This window comes from Dermacentor silvarum, chromosome 1, assembly GCF_013339745.2.
Source record: "Dermacentor silvarum isolate Dsil-2018 chromosome 1, BIME_Dsil_1.4, whole genome shotgun sequence".
Lineage (NCBI taxonomy): Eukaryota > Metazoa > Arthropoda > Arachnida > Ixodida > Ixodidae > Dermacentor > Dermacentor silvarum.
In genome coordinates this window covers 112,490,697-112,516,284 of record NC_051154.1, presented here as the reverse complement: position 1 = coordinate 112,516,284, position 25,588 = coordinate 112,490,697, and the positions used below count along the sequence as shown (strand labels likewise).

At 42.1% G+C, this 25,588-nt stretch overlaps 1 protein-coding gene across 50 annotated transcripts in view; it reads right to left on the bottom strand.

Annotated features, from left to right (window-relative positions):
• The window catches only part of LOC119435128 (ankyrin-3), a 402,712-nt gene that overhangs the window by 193,704 nt on the left and 183,420 nt on the right, over positions 1-25,588 (bottom strand). For 45 of the 50 annotated variants that reach the window (XR_007468364.1, XM_049672381.1, XM_049672376.1 and 42 more), the window contains exons 19-22: positions 25,053-25,193; positions 23,936-24,065; positions 15,093-15,170; positions 7,991-8,011 (exon numbers count right to left, since the gene is read on the bottom strand). Coding sequence is in view for 49 of the 50 variants with exons in the window: in XM_049672381.1 (XP_049528338.1) it covers positions 7,991-8,011; positions 15,093-15,170; positions 23,936-24,065; positions 25,053-25,193 (370 nt within the window). In the remaining variant the exon portion in view is untranslated. The remainder of the gene's footprint in view (positions 1-7,990; positions 8,012-15,092; positions 15,171-23,935; positions 24,066-25,052; positions 25,194-25,588) is intronic. The other 5 variants (XM_049672352.1, XM_049672358.1, XM_049672362.1 and 2 more) reach the window with 5 other exon arrangements.

Below are 25,588 nucleotides of genomic sequence, written 5' to 3'. Positions count from 1 at the left end.
TGCGGCAGAAGTGCTTTATTTCGATGAATATATGTCGTTCGCCTGCTTAAAACGACTCTACTTGGATGGAGGAACGTCCCTTTATATTTCTGCCGACATTCCGATTGACTCCGACGCGGCGAGCAGCGGTAAGTGCAGCACCCCATCTGCTAGAGCAGACGATGCATCTCTCTCGTGTTCGAAATGACGGTATTTTGACTGTAAGAGGCATGAAACCTTCTACCTGCTCAGGATTTGGCGTCTAAATAACGAAAAATTGCATATATTTGGGTATGGGTGTTTATATGCTGACGGAGGTTGTAAATTATCCACTGTTGTGCCGCTTCTCCAAGGCCTCCTGAACACGTGCTGCCCCTAGCGGCGGCGCTCACTTCCGGTCACGCGAAGTGGCTGCTCTCTCGCCCCAGCGCGGGCGCGCTGTTGGAACACCTATCTTCTTACACCGTGGTCACTACACACAACGCGACATGAAACAGCTATGTCAATAGCAAAGGTCACCTTTGTCTTGACTGATTCAATGCAAGGAAAACGAAAAATATGTTTGCATCCAATCAATGCTTTTTGGCAAATTTCTTAGCCTTCATTTATGTCAGTGCTAATTCAATCAATGGCACTCCAGCTGACACTGCAGGCATATCTTTCTATTTGCCCCTAGCAAAAAACTCAGAACAATCAGCTTTAAAATTTTTTCACCTTGTCTTGTAGCATTCGGCAAGAGGTTAGAGATCCTTGTGAAGTTAATGCACCACATATCACGACAGCGTTTGCGTTTCACGACAGTGTTTGCGTTTCACGGCAGCATTTGCATTTCACAGCAGTGTTCGCAAAATACAGCAGCATGCCACATTTTATTGAAGCTAAACCCAGCTGGGTTGTTGACTTTAGGAAGCCACGCTGGCTTACTACCAGATGACCAGAGCTCATGCACCGTCACTCGCTACACACAGCAGAAAAAAAGGCACTTCCTCGTTTTAGTTAGCTGAATATGATAGCTGGTGAAGCTCCTAGTTCAACCAGTAAACGCTATCAGAGAATCAGACTGCGTGTCTGCAAAGTGGATAGCAGAATATGAACCTGAAGCATCCACATTAGTGCAAATAAGTGTGCACATTAAACTGTTATATTGTTGAACTATGAAGTATAAATAAGGTTTTCATAATACTATGAACACATTTTTCGCTCCTATAACACAAAACATGCTACTTGTGTTAAATTTATTGCCAAATATGACGCTGAAATTAGAGACTATATTCTTGAGCTAGAAAAAGAAAATGCGGAATATATGGCAGAAATAAAGTGTAATAGGCAACAAGATTGATTATGATGAGGTCATCAGACTATATAACATGCATAAATAGCTGTACATTATAATCATAACTATTTTCAGTACACAGTTCCAAATGCCATGCAGAGGCTTGTTGCCTTGGCTGCACTGCCAACAAATTGCGAGATAGAGCATAGTAATCTAACTTGTAATTATTAGACAAGCTTTTGGCCAGCAAAAATTATTTTGTCTCAAATCACTTGCGTTTAATAAGTGTACAGCACCAAGAAAGCACTACCAAGTGATACAAAATATAGAGTCTTTCTGTTGCAGGCCCACAACGTTGTAGAACAGGCTAAACATGTTTTGTTTTGAAATATTATTACAACAGATTGGACACTACGAAATCTCCTTTTTAAATTCACTTTTGACTTGGGTATACTACTATATAAATTAAGCAAATAAATGTATAACTAAATGCTATTATTAAAATCTGTACTTTCTTTCTTGTTCTTTTGTTGTTTTTTTCAAGCATGCTAAGCTACCGTTATTAATCCGACATTTATGCCATGTGCTCTAGAGATAGCAAACAGCCTATCCATTCTTGCTGGAAAAATTTAATTTTGGAACACAAAGGCCATAGAAGAACTGCTTTTCAAATCCCTTCTACAAGACTATCTCCTCGTGTAATACTGAAAATATCTGTAAGGTGAAGTGTTGGCAGCACAAGCAGAGCCTTTCTGCTCATTGTCTTTTACAAATACAGTCTAGGCAGCTAATTTCCAAGTACCACTTTAGGCTGTCTAGCACCACACAAACTATCAATGAGCACCATGTAGCATGAATGCTCCCTGATTTTGCACAGTACACACAGGTTGTCAACAGGTGGTAAAAAAAGTTATGCACTAACATTACTTAAAGCAACAGAGAAAATGGTGCTGAAGTTATGCCACTGTCGACATGCAGAATGGCATTATACACAATGATATGATCTTATTTGGTAACCATTTTCCACTACGTGAGCAATGACTCACTTGCAATAAGTATACCATCATTCAATATAAGAGTGAAAAAATTCTAGCTGTATTTTCTATGCTTTCTAAAGTATACAAAACAGGCTGCCTGAGACAATTTCATAAGCAACAGCACCAGCATGGCAGTTTCTCTTCAATGCAACATAAAATTCACAACTAACCAAACTGCCAACAAGAAGGTTATGGTAGCTTCAATTAACAAAAAAGCAGACACTGAGCAGCAAATGAAAAAAAAAAAAAATCATGTAACAAAGGAGCCATGTAGGAATAGTTTATTTTGAAGCATAACCATACTTGAAGGAATTAAGAGGTGTGCTCTGCACTTGCATAGTGCTACTTGTTATGCACACTGAAGCATAGAAGCATAGAGCAAAAAGTAGACGAAATGTACTTCAAGGAAGCAGTACAGTTGCAAGCAATGTTTTTGCCTTTAAATGGACAATAAGGACACTACTAAAGGCACTACTTATACACTGCATTTGCTTTAAAAATTTTGAATTGCAATTGTCTGCATCATGTTTCAGCAATTTTGCACACATTTTCAAAAAACAGGCATTAAAACTGGCTGTATTTCCTGCATGAGCAGTGACATACACAGCACAACTCATTAACCATCAATCATTGGGAAGGTTCTAGTGCTATTTACTACAGTAGCTAATACTAGACTCCTATTATGCCTTTGACTTGGCTCAGCTATGTTGTGAATGTTACACTGGCTTAATTAGTGTTTGGTTAGTGTGGCTACGAGTGACTAGTCTGGATTTTGGGTTGCACAAAATGGAGGTGATGAACGATGAAGACAGGATGCTTGCACTCGAGCCAGGGCTCATGTTTTCGGACTTTAATGAGCCCTGGTTCATACTTGGTAGGTGATGAAAAAGAGATGTCATTAGGGTCATGGTGAATATCGGGCCTTCAACGACTGTTCTCACAGATGACTACATTGAAGAAGTTCAAGATGTAAAGCTTTTATGTGTGCATACAGCTATAATACAGTTAAACCTGGATATAACGAAATTAACAAATTCCCGAAAAACTTCGTTATAAAGAGGATTTTGTTATATGCAAGTTCGGCATGAAAATTCGAAAAAGAAACGCTTACCGTATTTACTTGATTCAACGCGCCTTCGATTGTAACGAGCACCCGTTTTCCGTGACCAAAAGAGAAGAAAAAAAATCCTTTACAGTATCGTGCACCTCATGCTTTCATACAGAAATACAACTATCGCTCCAGATTTACTCCCAATAGACTAAAGTTGTGATCAACAGAAAGCCCCAGTTTCACCCGAAAGGCGAAGCATCGATTACGACAGCAAATTAGACAGTTATACGAAGTAAGGATAGTAGTTTTATCAGCCGTATAAACTTGTAAACATTCGCTGTTTAACTAAATTGGTAGACTAATGCTAGAGTGTACTAGATTGGGGGAGTGGGTCCAATGAAGGCTCCCCGCTGAGGCTTTCTTTATTGAAAAGTTGGTGGCGCCACCGTCGCTTTCTCCCAAATGAGCGGCTCCGCGCGCCGGCCGGACGCTTGTCGCATCGGAGACCCTACCGCAGCTGCATGGAGCTTTCACAGGCGGGTACTCTGTGGCGGCAACACTAGTGTTATTCCCCACCGATCTTTTGTAAATAAAATGGAAAAACAGTGGCAGAAAGAATGCAAATGACATAACGACAGTGCATCGAGCAGAAGACAGCTACTCAGCCCGTGAGCTCGCCTCAGCCAATGAGCGCTGCCGAAACAGCCGGAGCCAAGGTTTATTGGCCAGAGATTCAGAATAAGGAGACGGCAGCACCGCCACAATTTCCGCATTTTTTGCTTCACCCTCGGCGCTTGCCAAGGCGTCCACTGGACCCACTCCCCCAATCTAGTACACTCTACTAATGCCTAAGCACACGTACTACAGCACATGGTCGAAGCTACGGGAGCTTGGCTCAAAGTGCGCAGGAGGCGGCCATATTGAAATGCCGATAGCGATACGGTAGCGTAAATTTAGGGTTGTACTCGTTTCTAATGCGCAGGCAATTTTTAGACCCGTTTTATCGTAAAAAAAGTGCACGCTAGATTCGAGTAAATACGGTAAGTAAGCAAAAGGGTAACAGACGGCAGAGCTCACCCAAAACATTTATTTCGTGGTAAAAAATTTCGTGATTTTGCTTTGTTGTTTGTTCATGATAGACGGCAGCACTGACCGTTCAGATGACTTCAATGAACACAATGCTGCTCTGGAGAGTGCCGGCTTGGCGGGCTTGGCCAGCTGCAGCAAGCGGCGGGATCAGGTTTGAATGAAGGGAGGGTTTCGGAAAGGTCACGCCCGCGGTGGCAAGATCGCCGGGTCGAGGGACGCATGCCCGCCTCGCGCACGCTCGCATGAATGCACACGTGTGCTCGCTCTCGCCTCGCAGTCACCGTGAATTCGAGCGTGCCAAGCGCGCCGCCACCGCTTCGCATTCCGTCGCGGCGGAGAAGGTGCTTCCGGTTGCTGCTCACGCAAAAATGACAAAATTTGGGGCGAAATCTCTAGGTTGTCGGCGGGGAAAATTCGTTATTTCGAGGGGGTCTCCCGCTGCCACTTCCTTACGTAGAGGTCTCAAATACATGTGCTTCTATGGATTACCGGCGGGGAATAGAAAAAATTCGTTATATCCAAGAATTCGTTATATGGAGGTTCGTTATAAGTAGGTTTAACTTTATATACACTTCCACACCGCAAGTGAACGTGAAGGTGAAGTAATTAACAGAAAGGAACAAGGCAGAACTGAAGCTACCACATACAAGGTAGTACTGTAACTTGCCGTGCAACTCATCCAAACAGGTGAAACCACAACTAATTGATAAAATTAATTTCTGCAGTTTTGCAGAATTACACATACAAATATGGCTTAGGAACATTCCTGTTAAAAAAATATGCTGAAACATGACAGCAGTAACATTCAGCGCAATAGACACATATGTGATGGCCCAGCCAATCATGTGCATGTTACTAGCTCCTGCCACAGAGTGGTTCATGTGAACACCAGAGATGTCACAAGATGTTTATTCTGTTTTTGTATTTATTTTTATAAATTAGAGCTCCAGAACATGGCAGAGTAGTGCAGTAGTGACCTTTACAAACTTTACTTACATCACACAGCCAAAATGAAAATTCACTATCCCATGAGCAATCTCCCTATTGCAAGGAGAACATACCACATGAAATCATCTCCTACCATGGAGAAGAGGAACTGTTAGAAAGATACAAAAGATCACTATACAAGGGGAAAGATGCACCACCAAGCCTCTGCTCAGCAGCAAGCATACAGCAGAACTACTTGCAGGGGACCGAGAGAAGGTGCACCAGAAACATCCCTCTTGGAATCCCTAGGACAAATTCCGCGTGTCGTGTAAACATCGCTTTAAGAGGGCCCTGAACCACTTTATATCGAAGTCGAGAAATGCATTTAAAGTTAAATTGGACTGTTTCAGAAATACTTAGCTGTAAAAAGTTCTTTCTTCGATGCGTTCAGCAGAAGCTGAGTTATTGGCAATCAAACATACAGTTTGCGGTGCTTCTGCTCCTTCTTCAATGATTTGCACTGCGAATTCTACGGCGGTGTGGGGTGTGCCCACAACACTCCTCTGCCTACTGAACTTCACCGTGACGCGCAGTTCAAATTTAATTTTGGATGTTCATGTAGATACCACTATTTCCAATTTTGCCGCCTACGACGCACCAGACGTGCTAAACACGGTTGTCCTCTGCGAGCCGCAGTGCACTCAGCCAGTGGACTCGTTATGGCACCCCGCAGCGACCACGGTAGCTATGCTACACAGCAGACCGGCAGCTACATGCAACTGCAGCGTTTGCTTTATGCACGACAGGGATAGAGTGTGCGCTCGCGCTTATATGCTCCTGTCTGGCTGGGCTATGCAGTGCGAACCTGCTTAGTCCTGCACCAGCTTGACCAACGGATAGTAGCGACATCCAAATTGCACATTCTGAAGTGCTATCAATAACTCATTATGCAGCGAAGTCTGCCAAGGCATCCAACCAGGAGCAGCCAGGAGTGAGCGCGCACTGGCATGCATGCGTGTGTTCTGACCTTAAGTTTCGCGTGGTCCGAGGCTAGTTGAGTGTTCAAACCTAGTTGAAATTAGGGAGAGCCGATGGCTATGACACTGATAAGCTGCAGGGTGGGCAAAGTTGAATTCCTACGCGGGCGGCCGTGGCCAAGCGTGAGCAGACGAGTCGGCTTCCTCCGGGTACGTAATTACAATCGAAATTCAAAAGCAGATTTTCGCTTGTTTATTAAACTGCATCAATAAATATACACAGTAACAGTAGGAAGAAGCGCAATGATCCAAACATTATTCTCGATTGATGTCAGCTATTGGCCAATAGCAGCCACATATGGGAATCTACTATATTACGAAATAAAGCGTCCAGAAAAGAGTAAGGAGCAGGCTTCTGTTGAAAAGAGAGCTTTTGAGAAAAAGATTTTGCGCTCCGCTTGTGAGATCCACGCGCCATGCACAACTGTAAAATTTGGCTCAGACGTTAACAGCAGCGTATGCTATCCGCAGACTATTTTTTCACCAAGCCTGAGGGATGGTTCAGGGCCCCTTTAAGTATCTCTCCCTATGCCTCTGTCTTGTTTCTGGCTCAACGCTTTAGTGCACAAAACAAGCAACATGGGCCAGCTAGCCCCCTCTATTGCTTCGCTGCAGAGCACACCTCTCAAGTCCCAGCTTCAAGCCCAGGACATAAGATAATTCAGTTCTTTGTGACTTCTGTATTCTGCAATCTTCTGTCAGCACTTGCACATACATATAACATTATTAGTAGACTTAAAAATAAGAAACTGAACATTAGTTTGTTAATATTTACGAACAATCAACAAAGCCTTGAACGCACATACCGTCTCAAAAGTTTAGTTAGCTCAGCAAAGCGTATCATATAACTGTTACAGCTGTAATGTCCCAAAATAAATCAAAAATTTACAGCAGAACACTTTTAAAACACAATAAAAGCTCCTTGCATCAGGATTCTCACTACGCAGCAATGCAAGAGCAAAAAATAGTATCAATCTAACCTGCCTGTAAGTTCTGTGAAAACGAACCTGTTTGCAATTTTAAAATTATGACTTCATCGTTATTTTTACTTTCAGAATGAACAGCATTAGGCTACAGATTGATAATTATGGCTACTATTACCAACAAAGCGATCAGCAGCTATAGTTACAAGTGTTACAGACAACAATAGTTTCTGAGCAGTAAGGACACGAAAGAGCTTTATTATTATTATTATTATTATTATTATTATTATTATTATTATTATTATTATTATTATTTAGTGACCATAAACCATGTATTTCAAAAAAGATATAAGCCTTAAACTGCATCCAACAAAACAAAAGGCACCATAAAGTTTAGGTAGCTATAAAGCAGTGTTCCATCACAAGTTTTTCCATGTTCCAGATACAGCTCCTTGTCACTTTGTTGTGAGTTTAAAAGGTTCTGCTGCAAGCCACCTCTGCATAAAGCCACTAGAGCACATAGAGGAGTGCCAGCCACACAATCAGCGTGGAGCCCTTAGCAGCCTGGAGGCGTGTAAACATTCAACAGCAGCAATGGGGCATATTAAAGGAGTATTGTTGGGTGCTTTTATTATTAATGCTGGTGAGTACGGCAGGGTCAGAGGGCAACTTACGTCTTCCACTTTAGCTTGCTACTTTGGTTCCAAAGGAATCGTGCAGCAGAGGGGGAGAGAACAGCCACAAAAAGGGGAGAGGAGGAAAAAGATTACCAGGTTAGGCACATCAACAGACAACAGCCAGAAAAGCACAAACAGCCAGCCATTAGTAGTCCACAACACTCATGCAACCCCTTGCTCAGATAGCACACGCCATATGCCTCCCCAATGCGAATGAGCCTCCTTTGCTTCCAATCTTGAAGTGGCTTGGACAAGCATGATGCTCCTCCAGATGGCCAAAAAGGCAACATTGGAAAAAATAACTAAAGGTTTTGTCACCAGCAAGGACCTGCAACTGCAAATGCACGCACATACTCACATACAACTAGTGTGAGCACATATGCAATACTAATGGTTGCACCTGCTTTAAGCATATTGAGCAAACCTGTACATACCAGCCTGACAATGAAGCTGTTCAGGAGCTTTCTCTGCGCAAAATCTTTGACACAGCAGACTTACTGAGCAAAAAAAGCTCATATATATATATATATATATATATATATATATATATATATATATATATATAAGCTCACACGTAGCTTAAGCAAACATAGTTGCATCCACGCTCTGCTCACATGTAGCTAGCCACCACTACAAAATCAGCCTATTATTTGAGGTATCTAGCAAGGCTGACATATCAATCGCACAGCTGGAAATGCATGGAAGGAGTAAGGAACTCCCAATAATTAATGTTTCACAACAACCACTTCAGTAAAGAATTTGACAGGATTGAATGCTCACTGAAAGTCCCACCTAAGGATGTGAAAAACAAAAGTACAACTGCTATCTGCAAAGCATACGTGGTATGTATAAATGGTATCACACAAAGGAGCCGTGCAATGGAACATCATCTGCCTCCCACCCATGCCACACAAATGTAATTGCCATTAATCAGCACAGTGCAGGTGCATGCAGTCGTGACATAACGACTGCATAACCTAACATAAGCTGTTTTGTGGCAATGATAAAAGGCATGTCTCACTAGATTATCTAACAAACTTTCAAAGATGGTTGATGAGCTTCATATACTGTATCCAAACTATCTAGCTTGAACTATTAAGCCATTCATATAAATTTATGCAATTTTCTTTTTTTTTATTCAGTATTGAATATCCTAAACCTCTAATTAATTTTCAAGCCACCAGTGCCATAGTTTCACAGTTTCTCAGAACATGGCTCCTTTGGTCAAAAACTCCTCATTTTGCAAACAGTTGACAGCTGTAAACTACTGCGGGTATTTTCAGGTTCTGCATTGACTACTAATTAAAAAATTAAATAATGGGGTTTTACGTGCCAAAACCATGATCTGATTATGAGGCACGCCGTACTGAGGACTCCGGAAATTTGGACCAACTGGGGTTCTTTAACGTGCATCTAAATCTAAGTACACGGGTGTTTTCGCATTTCGCCCCCATCGAAATGCGGCCGCTGTGGCCGGGATTCGATCCCGCGACCTCGCGCTCAGCAGCCCAACACCATGGCCACTGAGCAACCACGGCGGGTGTGCATTGACTACTGCCTTGCACATCTACTGAGTAAAAATTCATCCTTTAAGCCAGAGTCAACAGCAACTCACTAAGCTTCTTTGTTCTCTTGCAAAGCACTAACACTGCATTGTACCGGCCAAACAATTAACAACAGAGACCCACCACACTTATTCTAAGTAGTAGTGCTCAAGAAGTGCTACTGTCGTCTATGGGAACAAGGAAAGTCTCATACTCTGAACAGACAGCGCAATTGATACGAAAATCAAGCAGATCGCTTGTTAAAGATCACATCAGTAAGTACACATGCTATAAAAAGAATGCAAATTCTTGCCAAGAGATTAAAGATGATCTGTAAAGATGAACAAGGCTGCTTTAAAGTTAAAACCAAACGTACTGCTCAGAAGCTCAGCAGCCCACATCTTTCCAGTTTCCAACGTTAACAAAGATATAACTCTTTAGGTAAGCTTAACACAAACTGTTGGAAAACTGTAATATCAAACAGGGAGAAAGGGAGCAAGAGTTTTGAATATGACGGTTATAATAATGTTTTAAGTTCATCTTATAAATAAATGTGACTTGGCTGTGTCGGTGAATACAGCTAATGATGCCCTAAAATTGTTTCATCTTCCTCAGTATCATATTTTTTCTTTTTAGTTACAATACATAAATTAACAGGCTCAATCCAACGGGTGAAATGTCCAAGTTCAATGAACTGAAATAACACAGATATTTGGTCCATTTCTACTTAGCATACCTGCCTCAGCACACCTACCTAAGCATGCGGAGGATGTGGGTTCGATCCCCATCTACAGCAAGTTATCTTTTCATCTACTTTCACTTCCCTTTACCTGATTATTTCTACATTTAAATATAACAGATGACTTCCCCTATGCTTCCTCTGGCTTCACTGTCTGTCACTTTGTATGAATGCTACAATAACACCGTTACATACCACTGGTTTTTGATGCAATGAGTGGCCATGCAAAAGCACTTTACTTCTGCTTCACAAGCAAAGGCTGCACCATATTTTGCATACCTTTCAGCCAGAAAGGCTACAACTGCAGTTAAAGTGGGCAGCCATGAAAAGTCTCAATACACATGCATTACTAGGCAAGTTTTCCATGGTGCAACTTACTCAACAGCAAGATTCTAATGAACAAATATATGTAAAGTGTAGCTACCAGATTCAAAATGACCCGGGTCATGGCTTCCCAATCTTAATGCACTGTGCACCATATTTTTAATAATAAATTTCATCCTTAAAATACTCAGCTCATTTCCAAATCAGTAGTAGATCAGAGTAGCACGAGAGAATGGTTGTTCATGCATATGAAGTTAAATTTGCCTGTACTTGTTCACCAAGTCTCGTCATCAACAAATGGCCAGTCTTTAGGACCTCTGAAAAACCAGGGTACTTTTGAAGCACCTCAAGAAATATTAAAGGCCGTGTGCATGTGTGTTTTCACATTCTAAAGGAGTGCCTAAAATTTGAAAGCAGGGCCAAAAAATAAAATAAAATGCACCAGATGAAATTCCACTATGGGTATGTGCAATGCACTTATGAATAAACATAGTAGATATCATGCCTCAAACATAGTGTGTTTCAAGCCTTTATGCATATATTACAACAGAACAAGTTATATCACAAATTCAGCTTAGCATTTGTGAATTTGTGTTCTTGCAGCTGGAGTGTACATCTTGGTGCTACAGTTAAGCCTGACAGTTCAGGACCTGATATACTACATGTTAACAGTGTTTTGAATGATTAGGATAAAACAAGCCTCTTTGACTACATTCAATATAATTTCTATCAATAGCTCAAAACCAGCCACATTTCACATCATGAATGACTGCTACTGAACAGTGCACATCTTATTCTAATTCTTAGGGGGCCACAGCCCCACCAAGCTGCTGTTTGCAGCTTTTACTTCATTACCCCCATATTTATCATCGAAAATTAAAAATTCTTTAGATGCCATTATTGCACAGCAATTTTTGAAAAAAAATAATAATTATAGTGCCTAGGCATTTGAGGCCAAAATAATATATATATATATATATATATATATATATATATATATAATTTCAACTGATCAGACATTCACATTGCACCAACTAGCATCCTTGTACTCACATTTACAATGCATGCGTAAATGCAAGTGAATTTCTACAACTAAAAAGCAATTAATTTCTAGGTGTCTTGTATAACTTAGCGAGTACAAACTACCCAGAGCAAAAACTACATAGTCAGTCACTGACTGAACTTAAGTGCTAAATAATGTGCACCATGAACATGAATGTGAACAGATCAGTGAGCAGTGTAAGGGTCAGAGAGTAAAGTGTGCTGAATTATCTGGCATAGTGGAGACAAAATCCCTTGCATGACTAATGAAAGAAAGCCCATGACTGTGCATCTTAAAAGATGTGCAAGAACTGGTGCTTTGTGAGCATGGTCTACAGGTTAAAATCCTAAAGACTGTGGCATGTCCGACTGGCAGCCTAGTAGGGTCAATGTTAAAATATGAAAAGTAACTTGAAATACTCCAACATGGGAGGTAAGTACACAGGACTGGAACGTTTAGGAACTCTACCTTAGAGCACAAGTAGTATACTTGGGCATGAGTCAAAAGCATTGCAGACTTCGTGTCTTCAATTTTCTTGTGTCTGGTATTTTTAATGCTTTGCCATGTTATTCGACATAATGCAAAATCTATAAAGTTATACAAGAAAACCTAGCACTATTGAAAAGCACTGGGCAACTAGCACTGGGCAAAGCTTTTACCAATGCTTAGGTTTTATAATACCGAACTGAATAATTAAAAAAATTGTATTTCACACACTTTACTTTGTTTCAAATTCCTTAAGTTGCTTTGTCGAACTATATATCAATAAATCATTACCAGAAGTTGGAATTATACAGAAAACAAGCCAGGCTAACTGCACTGTAGCCAATAAATTATGTGTTGGTCAACACTCTTTTTACAGAATTTGTAAATTGCACAAAAAACACAGAACAACGAGAAAGACTGGATACACAAGCCGGACCAGACGCATTTGTGCATCTGTTCTTTTTTTCATTGTGAAATGTTTTTTGCTCCATTTACATTTATGCATCAAAATGAACAAGCCTAGTTTTCTACCCTGTTACAGACTTTTTACATTCTAGCCTGACATAGCATTTAATAAGGTACCTAAGCATCTAACAGTAATGTACACTTCTGCATGTGAGTTTAACCATGTGAATACATACTCTAATGCACCATTAGCACAGGCTGCCTACCAAACCATAATGTCAATGCTAGGCATAGAATTACCAAGTACACAATAATTTGAATTCAATGCCTTCATCACAGTTTAGCAGCCATCACAGTATGTATATCAACATGCAACTAAAACAAGCAACAATACCCAGCCAACCTGACATCCAATTAATGCATGCATCACCCAAATTGAGGGTAAGGTTTCAAGTAGTGTTAGCAAGTGCAAGCATGCAGTGAGTACCGAGTTATTATTAAGCAGCTGTACCAGAACCACAAAGATGAAATGAAGAGAGAGAAGGAACCAATGAAGATAATATATCAAAACCTGTTTTGACATAAAAATCAAATGTAAGTGCAGTAAAGGCGGATGTGGGAGTAAAGAAGTGTGACAAAACATCAACAAAAATCACAATGACAGCTCTTCTATATACAACATAAGCAGAAGATAGAAAGTTTCCATGTTTGGTTAAAAAGTTGGAGAAACAACCAAAAGTAATCTCTGTGCATGTTTTACCAACTAAAAATGACAGTGAGAAACAGAGCCTTCATGTTCCTGCATACCACTGATGTCCTGCTTCTTCACATGTTCTATACTTGGCATCATAAAGCAATAGTACAAAATGCACAGCCTGTGGTGGCCACCTACAATGACACCATAAGCTAAACAACATAATTTTAAAAAATGTGATGGACAAGTCACAAAATGTAAAACACATAATGACTCCATTAAGCAAGAAGCCAAGCAAACAATGTCTAATGAAACAATCAATAATCAAGGCAAAAATGCATCCTAAGAAGGAAGTCATTTACATAGGAAATAAATATATAAAAATATAAAGTAGAACATTGTTCATATGTTATAAAAAAAAATGTGTGAGAAAGGATGTACTAAACGGAAAAATGTACAACCCGAAGTCACTAAAACATATGGCCAACTCAACTGTAGTTGACATCTACGTAATGTGAAGCATTGTGCAATTCGTTACAGCATGTGATGCTGGCACGCACTGAGCTGGTGGGGCCTGAGCAGCCTAAGACGGCTTTGGCAAGCTTACGTTTGCACCCCTAGAATTTGGCGTGGGCCAGCAGCTTTTTCAGACAGGGCATTTTGACGGGAAGTTTGGACGTGCCCATTCGGTGTAAAGCATTACAGCACGAAATGCCGATGCGTCTCGAGCTAGTGGAGCCCAAGCAGCCTGAGACGGGCTTTGTTGATTTCCTAGTGTGTAGTGTTTCAAGACAGAAACGGAAAACCAAAATAAAATTAAAGTTGTGCCCACGCCGGAATACGATGCTGCCAGAGCAAAATATGACGCTCACTTGGCGCCGCCAGCAGCAGAAACAGCGGCACGTTTGGATTATCTTTTTTTTAAAGTGTGCAGTCCAAAAGCATGCATTCCAATGGCACTATGCCACACGCACTGTAAAACAGATAGGTGAAGATGCTTATCGCAATAGGGTTGGCAGCGATAGCTGTGAATGCGATGTGCAATGGTCCGCGAGGATACTTGCTGGTACTGGAAGAGGAAACTGAGTACATGCTGGCATTCTCATGTGACACGGACGGGCAAGTACTGCGGGGAAGCTGCCGTAGTGGGCACCTGCTGCTCTCGATCGCATGTGGGGCCTACCTTTTCTTCTTAAAATGGGATTTACCAGCCGGAATAGTCTGGTGATGTAGTGAACGTTGGTACCGAAAGATAGTGTTCTCTGGGAATGTATTAACCGGTAAAAAAGAAGCGTAAGTGCATTGGGTCGTTTTTTGTATTTTCGATCGCGAGTGTTGGCACCAGGAAATAGCACAAAACGAGATTGCATCAATGAGGTTCTACTGTATTTGGTACACATAAAAAGTGTATCTAGCAAAAGAAAGCCATTGCTGAAACACTTGTCAATAATCATGTTTCCAAATTCGTATTTTGAACTTAGCATGTAAAATAAAAATTCAGCAAGCAAAAAGGAAAATAACTGTGCTTGTACCAGACCGGAAAAGAGGAAAAGCACCATGCCAAGTGATTAAAGCAAGCATATTTTACTTCAATAGCAGCCTTTCTCCAAAGTGTAATATTATGCCTTCATCGTAACTTCTGGTCATTACGATGGGGCCTAATCATCTGAGCATAACAGTTGCCTTGCTTACCATTCTGATGCTACACTTAGCACTGTGCAGCAGATGAGCATCAAGAATGGCCAAGGAAGCCATTGACGAAACACAGGCAAAAACACTAGCAAATAAATGCAAGGAAATGGTGAAATTGGTAGGAGGAGTTTGGGAGAGAAAAAAGCAAATAAAAAAAGCTGGGAGGTGCACACCTTTCGCGCCACATGCGTTTTGTGGGCGACAGGACGTAGGCAGAGGAGCAGGAATCGCCGTCCCAACTAAGCAGGGAGCTGGATGTGTGCAGAAAAAACAAATAAAAGGGGAAGAAAGCGAAACCAAAAGAACACAACACTAAAAGTCATGAGTGTCGCAAAAGAAAAGCACAAACAGGCTTCAAGCTACAAAGAGCAGAGGAACGCACTCCCATAGCCACACTCTTTGTGAATGGACCCTTTTCATAACTTTGCAGATACTTTCCCCCGAGGCAGCTTGCAAAACTAATGGTGGTGTAGTCACATTTGCAAATAGCGTACGAGCACTCTTGTGACATGGAAAATGTAGATGTGGCTCTTGTGATGAACCATATGCAAAAGACAAGCCTCAGCATGTACAGCGAGCACATAATATCCATTTGTACCATGACCAGTGCCACCATTAGTTGGGCAAATGTGCAATGCAGAGGAGGGCACTTGTGAATTAAGAAAGGGTCTATTACAATGCAAAACCGAACTATTTAGCATTGTGTGAAAAAAAATTAATAAATTATGTTAATATATAGATAGAAAATGTGTGCACAGTTTGTGGAGAAGATAAATGAAAGCACACAAAGACTTTCTACAATCGTAGTGAATTCAGCTTGACAAAGAATGAAAAAGGTCAGAATTAGCCAAGTCAACCTTCTTTTAAGCAAGTACCCCTCACATTTTAACAAAAATAAACAACAGTGTACTCCAGAAGGGAGCAACATGATGTTGTGGATAGGCAGCTACAAAGCAAAAAAGTCACTTAATAGTTCAGTTTTCTGCATAAAGTAAGATGAAGCTATTTAGAAGTGGCTGAATATGAGAGTACGTTGTCCTCAATCTAAGGCTAAGAGTACACAAGTGCCAGAAGCAAAGTCAGAGCTCCTACAGCATGATGCCATAGGTTCTGAGCTGTAGCATTCCACGGGAAAATTCAACTAGAATGACTATTTACTAACAAATGGCAGCATGCAACTCAATTGCAAAGTGCACAGAACAGGTATGCACCAAGAGGAAAATGGTATGGATATTTCTATTTTTCCAAAAACTCATTTAATTTCACTTTCATTTATAGGGTAAAATTTGCAAGAAAACATAGGATGCCTGTACTTTGCCCATTTTTCAAAGTGTTTGGTTTTTCAGTACAACTTTTTATATCCTCATTGTACAATGTACCCTGTGTGAAATAAACTCAAGCTTAAACTTTTTACATTCTGTAACAATGAGTTACTGCTCATTTACGAGGTACTACTACAATATATAACCAGCAACAATTACATTCAGTGGAAGTAGGGAGAAATAAGCGAAATAAAAGAGCATCCAGAAACTTTTACAAAAATTAAACTTTTGCTAGATAAAAAAGTCCACTGCCATTATTAGCCCCTACCCTGCATTTGCAGGAAAAAAAAACAACAGATGTGGCTTCAAGTGACAACAGAAAGCTCTATGTTAATAGCTACTTCAAAAATAGTTTAAAATTTGTTGAGCAAGAGACTTCAAACAATATTGCAGTTAGGACAAGCCCAGTCTGACCAAAAATTCTTGTCTACAGTAATAAATGTAAGAACCTCAAAGAGACATAAATAAGGTTATCATAGTTGTCACTTCTCACTGTTCTTGTATATACATGAATCTTACTGGCAATGGCTAAAGTTGCCAATCATGCTTGACTCACTCTCATTGCCCTAGGTTTAAGTAAAACAAGATATGAAAGTTAAGGCTGAAATGCACTGACTGCTGGCATCATAGTGCACAAAATTAGAAGTGGGTACAAAGCAATTTTCTATTCAAGGCAATTTCTTACACTACAGGTGCATAGCAACGAGCATTTCAAAGGCCTTCAAAATGCATACTAACTGCGTAGGTACAAGCAGAAAGCATGTACCATTCTTAACTAATGGAACAATATTTTGAACACTACACCTTTGATTAAATTTGTGGCCCGATGACACGTACATATTTCAGGAGATGGTGAAAAACATGTAAACTCACTAACCCACAAAGCTCTCACTTGTCTAGCCAACAGCGCAAGACCAACCAGTATGCTAACATAGGTTGCAGAGTAGACCACATTTCGTACACTCTATACAGTATAGACCACTTATAACGTAACCGCTTATAGTGCAGGACCGGATATAGTGCGGTCTTTTCAGACTCCCGTTAATTTTCCCATAGCACTTCATGTATACACGTATCGCTTATAGTGCAGTTGCGGGAAACGAAATACCGGTTACAGTGCGGCTGCCTGGGAGTACGGAAGTCAGCGGAGACGGCGAACGCTCCCCTCAAACGGGCACCCCAAGGAGTGCTCGAGGAAGAAAGAGAGACGAAGTGGAGGAAAAGGGCACGTGGTGCAAACGAACAGCCAGTGAGGCTGAAACCAGAATCTTGAGTGCGAGTCGTGAAATATCACGGCGCGCATAGCGAGCGAGGGCCACGAAACTGCCAACGTCGGCCAACACTTGCTTCATGATAACGGCAGTAAACGAAACTTCAGGGAGCAGGAGGCGCCGGCACGGCGAAGGGCGCAGGCGGAGACCGTGGAATGTAAGGGAGGAGGGCGACAAAAGCGGATTTCGCCTCGGCAACTCCACCGCTTCGGTGGCTCCCCTCGCCCTCCCTCGTAGCTCCCTCACTTTAGACTGTCACCGTGCGCGCCCGCCGCCGCTCCAGCCGGCCCGGCGCCAGCTCCCCGAAGTTTCGTTTTCGGCCGTTATCAGGAAGCGGGCGTCTGCTAGCATGGGCAGTTTCGTTGGCCGGCCTGGGACAGCGCCATTGTTTCCCTCTGCGCCGTAGCCGCAGCGTGCAAGGTCAACACATGGCTAGAAAGTAGAGGAAGCCGTGAGGAAGCATAAAGGAGAAAGAAGGGTTCACTGCCATTTCTACGTGTTGCTACGGTAGCGTGGCTGAGACGTCGGCATGCACACGCATGTTCCGGCGCAACGCAGAATCGGCGACCTTGCCATTTGAGAGAAGGTGAAATTTTCGCCGCGTTTTTTTTTTTCCTTTCTTTTTCTTGTTTTGTTCGCGCGCGACATTGAGGGGTCTCTCCTAAGCTTTTACTCTATGGCGGTGCCGGAGCAATGCCGGTCGGAGGCGCCGCCGCGTGATTTGGTTCGAATTAACTAGATTCGACTGTAAATTGAATGCAAACGTTCTAGCCGCATTCCTCGACTGTCGCATACGCGTGGCGGCTCGGTGCACATGTTTTGCATATGTGCGGGCCTTTAAAATTGTTGCTTTGGTTATAGTGTGGTACTGCTTATAGTGCGGATATTCGCGACTCCGGCGACTTACGTTATAAGCGGTCTACACTGTATTACCACATTTTATTCACTGAGAACTATATACAAGTGATCATCACAGTCCAGAAGGATCTGTCATGCTGTGATAGCTTTTTAGAACGTACTTTGTGCATATTTTTGAAAAAGTTAAATTCAGCAATGTCAGTCCTGTTCGATCTCAGTGTCCATCAACTTTCCTTCACTGACCTTCCCTGGGAACTACAGAGATTAAAATCTTAAAATTAAATTTACGTTGGAAAGCACTTACCGTATTTACTCGATTCTAACGCGCCCTCGATTGTAACGCGCACCCGTTTTCCGTGACCAAAAGAGAGGAAAAAAAATCCTTTACAGCACCGCGCACCTCATGCTTTCATACAGAAATACAACTATCGCTCCAGATTTACTCCCAATAGACTAAAGTTGCAATCAACAGAAAGTCCCAGTTTCGCCCGAAAGGCGAAGCATCGATTGCGACAGCAAATTAGCAGACAGCTATACGAAGTAAGAATAGTAGTTTTATCGGCCGTATGAACTTGTAAACATTCGCTGTTTAACTAAATTGGTAGACTAATGCCTAAGCACACATACTACAACACATGGTCGAAGCTACGGGAGCTAGGCTCGGAGTGCGTAGGAGGTGGCCATACTTGAAATGCTGATGGCAATATGGTAGCGCAAATTTAGAGTCGTACTAGATTCTAACGCGCAGGCAATTTTTGGAACCGTTTTATTGGAAAAAAAAGTGCGCGTTACATTCGAGTCAATACGGTATGTGCCAGTAGTACTATAAAGCCACTCAGAACAAAGCAGATAGCAAATACAGTATAGACCACTTATAACATAACCGCTTATAGTGCAGGACCGGATATACAGTCGAATCTCGTTAATTCGAACACGCTTAATTCGAACTGCCGGTTTATTCAAACTGACGCTGTGGTCCCGTCAAAGTTATGTGTATTTCAATGGGCGAAAATGCTCGGTAATTCGAACGCGAAAGCATTTGCTATGGTTAATTCGAACATACCGCGGGCCGACAATGCTCTCAGCAGCGCGCCAAATAAGGCGGCGGTGCCACCGACCGGCATTGCTCCGACACCGCCATAGAGCAAAAGCATAGGAGAGACCCCTTAATGCAGCGGCGGAGGCCCAGTCCGGCCAACGAAACTGCCTACGCCGGCAAACGCTCACTTCCCGATAATGGCAGAAAACGAAACTTCAGGGAGCGGGCTAATCTGCACCGGACCGGCTGTACCGGCTGCGGGCGCGCACGGAGACAGCCGAAGGTGAGGGAGCTGCGTGGGAGTTGAGAGAGAGAGGGCGAGGGGAGCCACCGAAGCCACTGCCACCAAAGCGGCGGAGTTGCCGAGGCCAAATCCGCTTCCCTGCCGCCCTCATCCCTCACTTCAACGATCGCCGCGCGCACCAGTCCGTGCCAGCCGCCCCCCTCCCTGAATTTCGTTTTTTCTGCGGTTATGGGAAACCGAGCGTTGGCCGGCGTGGGCAGTTGCGCTCGCTATGCACTTGTGCGCCACGATATTTCACGACCCGCACCATTCGTGCATTGTGATATGGTTCTCGAATACTTCAAAAATATGTCCTTCCTTTAATTCGAACAAATTTTCGAGCCCCTTCAAGTTCAAATTATTGCGATTCGACTGTAGTATGGTCTTTTCAGACTCCCGTTAATTTTCCCATAGCACTCCATGTATACACGTATCGCTTATACAGTCGACGTCCGATTTCCCGGACGCCCGAAATTCCGGACATGCCTGATTTCCCGGACTCATCTGTGGCACCGTCAAGTTCCCCATAGAGTCAATGTATTAAAAAGTCCGAAATTCCGGACGCTTATAGCCTTCGCCATCCGATTTCCCGGACTTTTTACTGTTAACCGCCGACCCAAAGTCACCACCGACGCCGCCATTTTGGTTGTTTTCATATCCTCGAACCCACGATACTTGCATCGCAGGTGTGGCCAGCAGCACCGCCGCACCGCGCCGCAGCTGCCGTAACCTCGAAACTGCACGTGTCAATCCGTTGCCAGCCGTAGCTTAGCCAAGCCAAACCTCACTGTGTTCGTTCACGTGTTGTTTTGTCAGCTCTGCCAGCTCTGCGATCGTGTCTGCGGTTGATCGTTTGCTGCTGCGCGCTATCTTCAGTGATCACGTTTCCCGACCTTCAGCATCCACCGAGTTCCTAGCTGTTTCGTGCTGCGCTTTTCGTCGAGCGGATTCGCCGTTTACAGCGATGGCACTGACTGCTCCTTCGTCTTCGTCCGCGCCTTTGAACGAACTGCCATCCGCGAACTGACGAAGTGACGAACTCCCATCCGCTGACGTTGCCTTCGACGATCTGCGCGCTGCCGGCGTGTCGATTCCAGCCGGGATAACCTTTGAGGGCTTCGCCGACGCTGACAAACCTCGAGCTATGTGCGGAGTTGACCGATGACGAAATAATTCGTCAAGTTACGGAGGATTCCGACGACACCGAGAACGAAAAGCCAGCTCCTACACAGCCAAAGAGCTCGGAGTTGACGCGAGCACTGATGACACTGTCATCGGTGTACAGCGGCAACATGACGTTGACTGAAATTGAGGCAGACATGATCGCGGGCAAGCGGACCGTGCAAAAGAAAATAAGCGACTTCTTTGCGCCCAAGTGCTGACCTATGAGGCAGCGCCGGCCACGTCGTATTTTTTTTTTTTTTTTTATAAACGGCCCTTTTCAGAGCCACCTAAACGATGCATTGGCTGAATAGCAATGAGAATCTTGTACTCCGGCCGTGACCCTCTCCGTCAGCGAAAAATACCTACCAAAAAGGTGCGTTTTCACGTGCATTCGTTTTTCCGGACTGCATTCGTTTTTCCAGACTGCCCGATTTTCCGGACGTTTTCGCAGTCCCTTGAGGGTCCGGGAAATCGGACGTCGACTGTAGTGCAGTTGCGGGAGACGAAATACCGGTTACAGTGCGGCTGCCTGGAAGTTTAGCAGTCAACTGAGACGGCAAACGCTCCCCTCAAACAGTAGATATACTCCAACGTAAAGCGAGTGTGCACGTTGAGCTCCGCAATGTCACGGTGGCGAACAGCCGGCACATCTTGCGCCATTGGGCGTGTTCCAACGTTGCTGGCGCGTGAATAGCTCCGTTCATATTTTTCGCCCGGCACACCAAGCCGCGCCGGCCACGCATCCCAGCATTCCTCATGAGGTGCGGGTAGAATGACGTAATGGCGGGAGCACTCGAAAACACGTCCGTCGCCACGGCTCTCTGCGCACCCTCCTCCGAGCCTTGCGCGCGACGGAAGACAGCACGCTTCCTTCCCGCTTTCCTCATTTGCGTGTGCGAGATTGAGACTCGATCACCGGCTCACCCTCGCACTAGAAATGCGCCTGGAGTGTCCATATAATTGCTATCACAATAAAATCGTTGTTTTGGTTATAGTGCGGTACCGCTTATAATGCGGATATTCGCGACTCCGGTGACTTACGTTATAAGCGGTCTACACTGTACATAGAATTTGACACAGGAAAATTTCTTCATTTCACAAGCACGTTGAATATAATGTTTCATTTTTCTATTCATGAATGCTACAGCACAGAATAATGAGAATGCTTCATCCAAAAACAGGCTTTCTGTTAGCTGAAAGCTTAAAACAGGCTATGTTCGTTCACACCAGTGGTCTCAGCACAAAGCAATCATTGCATATTAAGTATGTTAAAATACTTTGTAGCTGCAAGCTCATTGAAAAGCATGTTAAAAAGTAAATCACTAATTAGCAGCAGGGACAAAAGAGAAGCAAGAAGTAGGAAGCACACACACTGAATGAGATGTATTAGCACCATACAATGACCAGACAGACTAGTAAAAAAGTAAAGCATGAAGCACTTTCATATTTACCTTACTAGACAGCACATACACAAACAGAGTGCTCCAACTAAAGTTAACAGGCTCTTAAAATATACTAGTGCAACCTAAGCAGATGAAGCCTGTGCAGTATTGTTTGCAGGCTCCTTAAGCAAATCAGAATTTTTTGCACTTTAATCAGTTAATTAGCTAGGATTACCTCTTTTTTTACATTTTGACTTCTTCAACTATGTTTAAATGGGAAAGATGTACGTCACCAAGAACAACAAATTAAGTTTGTGCAATGCTCCCTTTCAGATAGGGTTTATAAATTTTTCGGGCATTAAAAGAAATCCCACAAAAGCAAGAAGTTATCTTGCACTGAAGAGCTTTTGTGCCACGCTGCACTTCCCTCCAGCACACTGAATGAACAAACCCTACACTGCCAGACCTGGTGAACCCATCAATGCAACAAGCTGTCAACAACATTGCCACCCAAAGTCTTCTTCCCAACCACTCTCCCAGAGTGACATTGCAAGATGAAACAACACATACTGCTTTTTAATGTCAATAAGCAACCTATGAGCACAGCTATAACACTTTGAAGCCTTACACCAACTGTCGCTTCGATGAAATTGAATATAAGTAGGTCACAAACATTTTTTTTTTCATTTTGTTTAAAGTATAAGTTGGTCAGAATAGTGCAATCGATGAAATAAAAGAAAAACATTTGTAACTGGAAGTGCCACAACTGTTTCTGTGTGGTAATAGACGCCACTAATAATGTTTTGCGAACATTTCTAAAAGTGAACATGAACTGAACATTTTTTAAATAAAAAATCTGTTAATGAGGTTTTTGATGGCAAACGTTTGGGGAACCACAAAAATTTCATAAATTATCTTTGATGGAAACATCATTTGATTAAACATAAGACGATTATGTTCGATTAAGTGGACAGAACCAGCAATTCAGGTCACCATTTCTTATAAGCTGAAAGCCATCATCATAATGGGTATCACAAATATTTTCTTAGCTATACATGCAAATAAATCAGAACTGCACTCAGGAGGAGAGATCTAAAGGTACAACCCATCTTACTTCAACATATCTCTTTTATCAAATAAGATTTGAAGCGTTACATTTCGGGGTACATTGTTCCCAACTATAAATCCATAAAAACTGGGTGCACGTTACGTTCAGGGGAACATTAGAATCAGGTACATACTGCCAAATGAAGCTATGATGTGATTGGGCGTTTTTTTTTTCCTGCCTCTTATTTTAATTTGACCCAAAAGATAATTAGATCAATTCCATCGGTCCTGTCAAGGTCAAATTAACGGAAGTTGATGGTATGCATTTACTTTTTATTCATGTATGGGCGGGCCGCACCCGAGAAATTCAGACCAAAATTTAAGAAAAAAAAAGTGCTGCCCTTACATGAGAATATACGGCATTTTATTTTCCTGTAGTCCATGTTCAGTTCATGTGATATAAGCTACTGTGCCACAATGCAGCAAAATTTTTCACTTTTCTGCATTGATAAGTTGGTCACCAGATGCATGGAGCATGCCAGACTACATGTAGAAACTATGGAGCTAGTAATTCCCACTTTAATTTCATATTCATTAAACCAAGAATGAAAAACCTCTCCCACAGCGCACAGCCATGTACTAGTGCATACCCAGCATGAATAGGTGTCCGGGACAGGTCTACATTGTCTGGTGCATAGTTGCCAACAAACACAGCTTCTGTGGTATGGGCCTGCGTTGGTGACAGGCGCTCTTCTTCTTGTGTAAGAGGTGCTGAGAGCCCTGCAGCAAGCAATGTGTCATTTTTGGTGGCAGTTCCATAATAAAACATAACATGATCCTAAAAATCACTCATTTATGCTTCCACTTCCCTGACTTTTCCAGACTTCTCTGTATGCAATGAAATGTCTAAACAAAGCAGCTATTTTCCAGTGAACAGTTTGGTGAAAATAGAAATTTCAAGTAAGTCAAAATTTGTATGTTTCAGCTTTGCAAATAATTTCCCCTATTGCAAAAAGCACTCCCACTGGTTTAACAGCAACAATGCAGACAGTCAAGGGGGTGAATCAAAAGTACAGCACTACTATGGCTTGAGCACATAGCCTGTATGGTTATTAATCCGTGTGTTAATCTCTACTGTAGTTGCTGCACTTGGAACAGATTATTCAGATTTGATACACAAAAAATATCTACTACATTCAAAAGCAGTTAATTCAAAAGGACAGATTGATGGTGCCCTTGTCATTCCTGTCATCTTGCCTGCTCTGTTCGCACTAAACTGTATACAAGTTGATTCAATGCAGCCAATAGTTGCTGTCATCTACCCATTGTACACAGTCAAAAGCAATATTTGTGGACTTCTAGAGATGATAATATTACATACTGCATAACAAGATACTACTAATGTGTCAAACAAACCAAATTTTTTGTAGGTTTATGCTTTACTGCATTATGCAAATTTTGAGACTGAACATTCATCTTAAAGATAAAAACCAATACAAACTAGTATTTATTTATTCATTTATTCATTTATTCATTCATTTATTTATTTATTTATTTATTTATTTATTTATTTATTTATTTATTTATTTATATACTGCAACCCCCATACTGAGAGTTTTCACAGGGTGGGATAAACCAGAAATGGAAAGCACAAGGGTTACACATGAAGGACACAAGTGTTAAAGAATACCAGAATTAAGAAATTTTTTTGTATTAAGCATGCAGTTTGCTAAGTATTGGATATTCAGTTAAATCAACTCAACTAACCTGGTTCCCGAGTGATGTGGATAGATTCGGTGATGCGTTCATCTCTTGTGACGTCAATTGGCAAAGAATCATCACCAAGTGACTTCATTTCATCAGCTGTCAGATACCGGAAAGATTGGTCGCCCAACATGTTGTCCTCAGCTAGTAATAAAAATAATTAATTATAAGCCTGTGAGTTCCTATGTTTGTTGAAAAGTTGTGAGAAATCTTGGGACACACTGCCCTTGGATACTAATTGCCTTTAAAATAAAACCAAATTTTTTAACACTAACACAACACAGCCTTGTTGGATACATCCTGATATTCATTTTCTTGGTCTCCTTAACCCTTTATATAAACATATAAATACCCAGAAACTAAATTTTTATTTTCTATCTAAATCTGTAAAACATGTCGAGAATAAGCATCAATGAAAAGAAAAAGTATCTTGCGGAAACTTTTTTTACAATAGTGGTGAAACACCAGACAGAAAACTGGAAGTGGGCTTCATCCCAAGCCACCTATGGCATTGTTTGGAATTTGTATAGATAGCTCAT